Source organism: Monoraphidium neglectum, assembly GCF_000611645.1.
Source record: "Monoraphidium neglectum strain SAG 48.87 unplaced genomic scaffold scaffold03908, whole genome shotgun sequence".
In the NCBI taxonomy this organism is placed as follows: Eukaryota; Viridiplantae; Chlorophyta; class Chlorophyceae; order Sphaeropleales; family Selenastraceae; genus Monoraphidium; species Monoraphidium neglectum.
In genome coordinates, this window is record NW_014009721.1 from 1 (window position 1) to 5,406 (window position 5,406).

A 5,406-nucleotide genomic window follows, 5' to 3' on the forward strand; every position below is an offset into this window, starting at 1 on the left:
ATGGAGAACCTTGTGGACATTGACTGGGCAGATGTCAGGGTGGGCGGGACGTCAGCCCGGGCCGGGACAGGCCAGGACAGGGGGAGAGGCATGGGTGGGGTGGGTTGGGTTGGTATTGGAGTTTGGTGATGAGTGAAGTCAGATGCATATTCGTGTTTCGTCCGCACGTCAGCCGACGGGCCTGCCTGCGTCGCTGCTGGTCAGCTGCATGCTATTCTCTTGCGGCGCCGCTGACCTCAGCCTCCACAATCCTAGAGTTGCTTGTCAAATCTCTGGCATCTGCCGTTGCCTGAGTCCTCATGCCCCTCACCCCCCACCGCACCACCGCTGCACCCCTGTCGTCCACAGCAAGCCCTGCCCGCCTTCATCACCCTCGTCACCATGCCGGTGAGACGCCGCGCGCCCTCTCCCCCTCACGCCCCCGCAGCGCTAGGCCTTGCCTCTCCTGCAACACGCTGTGCATGTGATGACCCTTGTTTCGCTTCTAATCCCAGGCCTAGTAAACACCCTTCATCCAGGAACACACACACAAACACACACATGTAAGCACGCGCACTCTCTTACCACCCACGCCACGCCGATCGGCCCGCCTCACCCCGCAGCTGACCTACTCCATTGCGTACGGCGTCATCGCCGGCTGCTGCAGCTACCTCACCCTCTACCTGGCAAACCTGGCGCTGGACCTGGGGGCCGTGGCGCTGGGCCGCGCGGGCCTGCGCAACGTGCTCTACGACGCCTGCCCCGAGGCCTTCCAGGACAAGCTGACACCGCCGCCGCCCTTCCACAGCCCCAGCGCGGTGCTGCAGGTGGGTTCAAGGGGCGGGGGCGCACAGCGAAAGTCGGTGGTAAGGGCTTAGCCATCATATCATTCGCTTGCCGTGTGCTTGACCAGCGAGATTGCGTTCGGGCCTGAAAGGCAGAAGGTGGGCGAGCAGCGAGTGGGGAAGACAGGCCAGCAGCCGCCTGTGTGCCTGTTGTTGCATGATTTCAGATCTCATCTCACCCCTGGCTGCCGCCGCGCGCGGCATCCGGCCGGCCTGCCCTGCCCGTCCGCCTGCGCAGGACCATGTGAACCCCGAGCACGCGGCGCACTTTGCCGCCCTGGAGGGCAAGAGCCCCGACGCCGCCGCCCTCGACGACAAAGCCCGCGGCCTGCCCACCCACGACACCAAGACAACGGACTCCAAGCCGTAAACGGCCCCCGCGCGCGCGGCGGCCGGGCGGGCGCCGCTCCGCGTCCGCGGGTGCGCACCCGCTGCTGGCTGCTGAGGGGTCACTGCTATGCTCAGGGTCCCGCGCACGGCTTTTATCACACTGGGCAGTATGCGCGAGGAGGGCGGCTGAAGCGCGCGTGCCTGCTCTGCTGTGCGCTTCGCGACCTCGCTATTTCATGGGGTGGGTAGGGAGGGGGGGGTGCCGTCTTGGCTGGAGCGTCCACGTGCCTGGCCGCTTCGTACTATGTGCATGTATGGGCCTGTGTGGCTGCCCTTTGGGTCGCGAGTTGCCCGCCATGCGCCGCATGACACTGCACTCCACCAGACGTGGGGGGAGGGGGAAGGGATCGCGTCCCCGAGTTGTATCAGTGGCGCCCATGCCGCCTGCGGTTGCCGCAATATCTTGTTGCGAATCACGTGCTTCGCATGAGTCGGTGGTTGCGAGACAACACCATCACCCACCGCGTGTATGGCCGCAAGCCTTTTTGCGACCTTTTAGCAGCCTCGAACAGCAGAATCGGCGGGGCGGGCGACGAATGAATTGCACGCGATGCATGTGCCAACATCACAGCGAGTCTGTGCCAAAATCATTGTATTTCCTTTTCTGAATACGCACTGCATGCATGTCGTGGGATCCCATCGGGCACGAGTAACTCCGCTTGGGGCCCATACTCACTGTTTCGCGGCTGCGCGCTGCATCGGCCGCTGGCGCAAACCCCGGGTGGGCGACATGTATCCATGTGTTGGCAACGACCGCCGCAGCGATGAGCGCGTCTCCGTGCGAGTGCATTCAAGAGCGACGACGTCCGGCGGGCTAGCATGGGCCGCTGGAGCCAGGGTCGCTGAATGCTGTGCAAGCCACTGCAGCGCCGTGAGGCGCGCCTGCTGCCCAGGTGGCCAGGTCGCCAACAGAAACATACACCAAGCGGTGGGGCGGGCCCTGGGGCCACTGAGCCGCGGAAGCATCAACAGACAAAACTTGCAAGCCATCAAGCTGTTAACATGCCAACATTGCAACTGCTCAGACGCTTGTATCCCGACAGGTTGGGCCCAGCTGGGCTGCAGGCAGCCGGCGCGGCGAGCACATGGGGCCCCTCACACAACAATTCATGCATCCGTTCCTATCAGTTGACCGCAGCGGACGACAGACAGGTCGTGCTGTTGTGGTGGTATGTGTCCGTGAATGCACCTTGTCTCACGCGAGTGTTTGCGATACCCCGTGTGGCCCCGCCCCGTGCTCACCTGACCCCTGTGAAAGAGGCACCGCACTCACCAGCCATGCGGCCTGATCAATTGAACAACAACAACTAAACGCAACCTTCCAGCTATAGTCGCCTATCATACATCTCTACGCAATCACCCCCGTGCGTGCCCACCAAGCAGCATCGCATCCATATCAACTCAACAGCGTCAGCAGCGGAAAGAATGGCAACACAGCGCAGGACACAACGGCTACACAAAGCCTCTAAGCCTGCGGTGGTGCGGGACGAGGCCGACGACACACCAACCGTGCTCGACATTATGCGCTTCGCGCTGCTGCAGCACGCCGGCCTTGTGCTGTGCGTCTTTGGCCTGGCGCTGCTGGCCCTCGGCTACGACCGCGAGTGGATGCACAACACACACCTCAGCATGCTCTCGCTGGTTCTGTGCTTGATAGGCCTCTTCTTCCACGAGACACGCCCCTACAAGGTGACACTGCCGGGGGGTTCCGCTGCGAGAATGCTGCCCGGGTGATGGGGCGTGACGGCCGGGGCGCCAAAGGTCCACGCGCCCGCAATACAGCCAGCAGGGCCACCCCCATGCGCACGCTCGCAGCCCGCGCGCTACTGATGCACTTGCATTCCGTTGCTGCGCGACCCAGCCTGCACGTGCGTCGTCGCTGCCCTAACGTGCCCCGGCCCCTTCTCCCGCCCCAAACCGCGCCGCAGCGTGATGAGGAGTTTCAGCGGAAGATGGAGGCCGAGGCTGGAGGAAAGATCGAATGATGTTAGCTTGATCAATGGCCCGTGCGAACTTTGACTTTTGACTTGTGTGACATGGCCGACTGCATTCCTGTACACTGGCAATTTCGCCTGATGACGGCCCACGCCCTCTGCATAGCGAGCGCCTGGGCGCGCTGGCGGACTGTTGGTTCATGTGTGTTTTTGCTAGACCCCCACGCCCTGGTTTCATTTATTTTGCCGGCTGTGCCCTCAATATGCTGAGGTCGAGCACCCGTGCACTCGGCAAGTTGCTGCTTGTGTTTGTGTACCCAGCCACCGCCACAACGAACCCGCAGTTTACGCACACCAAGCTGTGCTGTGCAGAAACTCCACCAGGGGCTAGCACCCACCTGCAACCTGTAATCCATTCCACCGTGCACGTTGAGACTTGGCTTGGGTTCTGATCTGACAGCTGTGAAGTCGCAATTGCAGGTGTGGGCAGGGCAGAAGTAAGGTGAAGGTCAAGGGCTCTGCAAGGAGCAGGCGCAGTGCCTGAAGCATCGAGCAATGGCAAAAAGCTGGTTGGGGCGCCTTGCAGCCACTGCTATTTTTGGCGGCTGCAGGTGGCAGTGCCAGTGGGGTGTTGACGGGAGGGGACAATAGAGGGCGGGGACCTGAATTCGAGGAGAGTGCTTCACAGCCCTCACCTGCCGGCCTTAGCCTCAACATCCCCTTGTACACTGGTAGCCAGGGTGCGCACCCCTGCTGCACACGTGCGTCGACACATCCCCTTGCCTGGGCTGCTGAGCTGAGAAGCGTCAAGGAACGCTTGGGCCAGCGAGCCTCGTCGCGCGTGCCGACACTGCGCTGTGCAACTCTGCTGCTGCCTCCATCCGCGCATACAAAAAGCTGCCGGGTTCCAAGTAAGGTCAATCTCAATCACTGTGATACTTTTACAAAACATGTTGGGGTTGGGTGGGTGCCACAGCAATGGCCGAGGGATGGTGCAATGGCGGTGCAGCGGCCTGGCCGCATCAACGGGGGCATGCAGATGGCAGGGTAGGGCGGCGTCAGTGGCGCCCGCCTTCGACGGGTGGGTGTGTGAGGACCCCCCTTCGGCACTCAAGTGCACGGATAATTATGCTGCGGATCAAGGCGAGAGTACCGGCAGGCACCAGCCGCGACGTATGTGCACAGGCAGCGGAGCAACTTGCGTGCTTCTCAAAGTGTGGGGAGTGAGTGTCTGTGAATGAGCTTGACGGGCAACTACCCTAAGAATGCATTTCTGTTCAGACGAATTTCTTGTCTTTCTTCGCCGCAGGTGACCGTCCCACCGCATGGCGTGGCAGGGGTGGCCAATCGGCCAACCGCGCAACAGGCAGGCAGCCCAGCAGCAGGCAGCGTGCGGCACGAACAGCACGCGTGGCTTCGGTGCGGCCTGCATGCCATTGCCGAGGGAGCCGCGACAGGCAGGGCCCAGCGGAGCTGCGCGCGCCTCTCCTGCCGAGCGAGGGTCGATGATGACGCCTCGTCAGCACGCCGGCACGGGCATGAAGGGCGGTTTCAAAACAAGGGAAGGCCCGGCGGGCGGCGGGGCTCGCAGGGAGCGAGCGCCCTGCGCCTGGCTGGCGGCCGGGGTTTGTTCCTCGAGCCTCGAGGGCTCGCCCACACCATAAAAATAGACCCGGTCACACCACAACGCCCCCAACCAGCATGATCAGAAGGCCTGCTGAAACCCTTCGGCGCTGCGCCGCGGTGGTTGTGAGGGCTCCGCAGGAGGGCAGTGCACCAGGCTGCTCCCTTGCTATCAGGCGGCAACAGCCTTGGGCGTGGCCCCAAAGTGCTCCACCAGCAGTGCCGTGAGCTTCGGCAGCAGCACCTCCTCCGCAACAGGCACGCCAGACTCAAACTCATCCGCCAGGGCGGGGTTCTCGCCCACCTGGGGATGACGTGGAAAGATCGTGTGTGTGTGTGTGTGTGTGTGTGTGTGTGTGTGTGTGTGTGTGTGATTGCATGTGCGCTTGTATGTGTGTGAGAGTGTGTGTTTCAAGCTGGGCGTGAGCCGCTTTCGGGCAAGACCCAGCTGCAAGTTGCTGTCGCAGAGGGGCACCAGGCCACCGACAGGGGCGGAGCATCCTCTCTGCTGCTGGCGCGGCACCCGCGTTGCTCACCCCTGCCTTGCACGCCCCTGCGCGAGCAATACTCCACGCACGGTCGTGGCCCCTCCTCCCCTGCGCGTCCCTCCTCCGCACCGGCTTGCCCCCTCCCCC

At 63.0% G+C, this 5,406-nt stretch overlaps 1 protein-coding gene across 1 annotated transcript; it reads left to right on the plus strand.

Moving 5' to 3' along the window:
* Positions 1-381: 381 nt before the first annotated feature.
* MNEG_13569 (hypothetical protein) lies at positions 382-1,194 on the plus strand (the record flags this gene model as incomplete). Its single annotated transcript, XM_014037959.1, has 3 exons — positions 382-387; positions 603-806; positions 1,063-1,194. The coding sequence occupies 3 exons, from the start codon at positions 382-384 to the stop codon at positions 1,192-1,194; spliced, it is 342 nt and encodes a 113-aa protein (XP_013893413.1).
* Between the last annotated feature and the right edge of the window lie 4,212 nt (positions 1,195-5,406).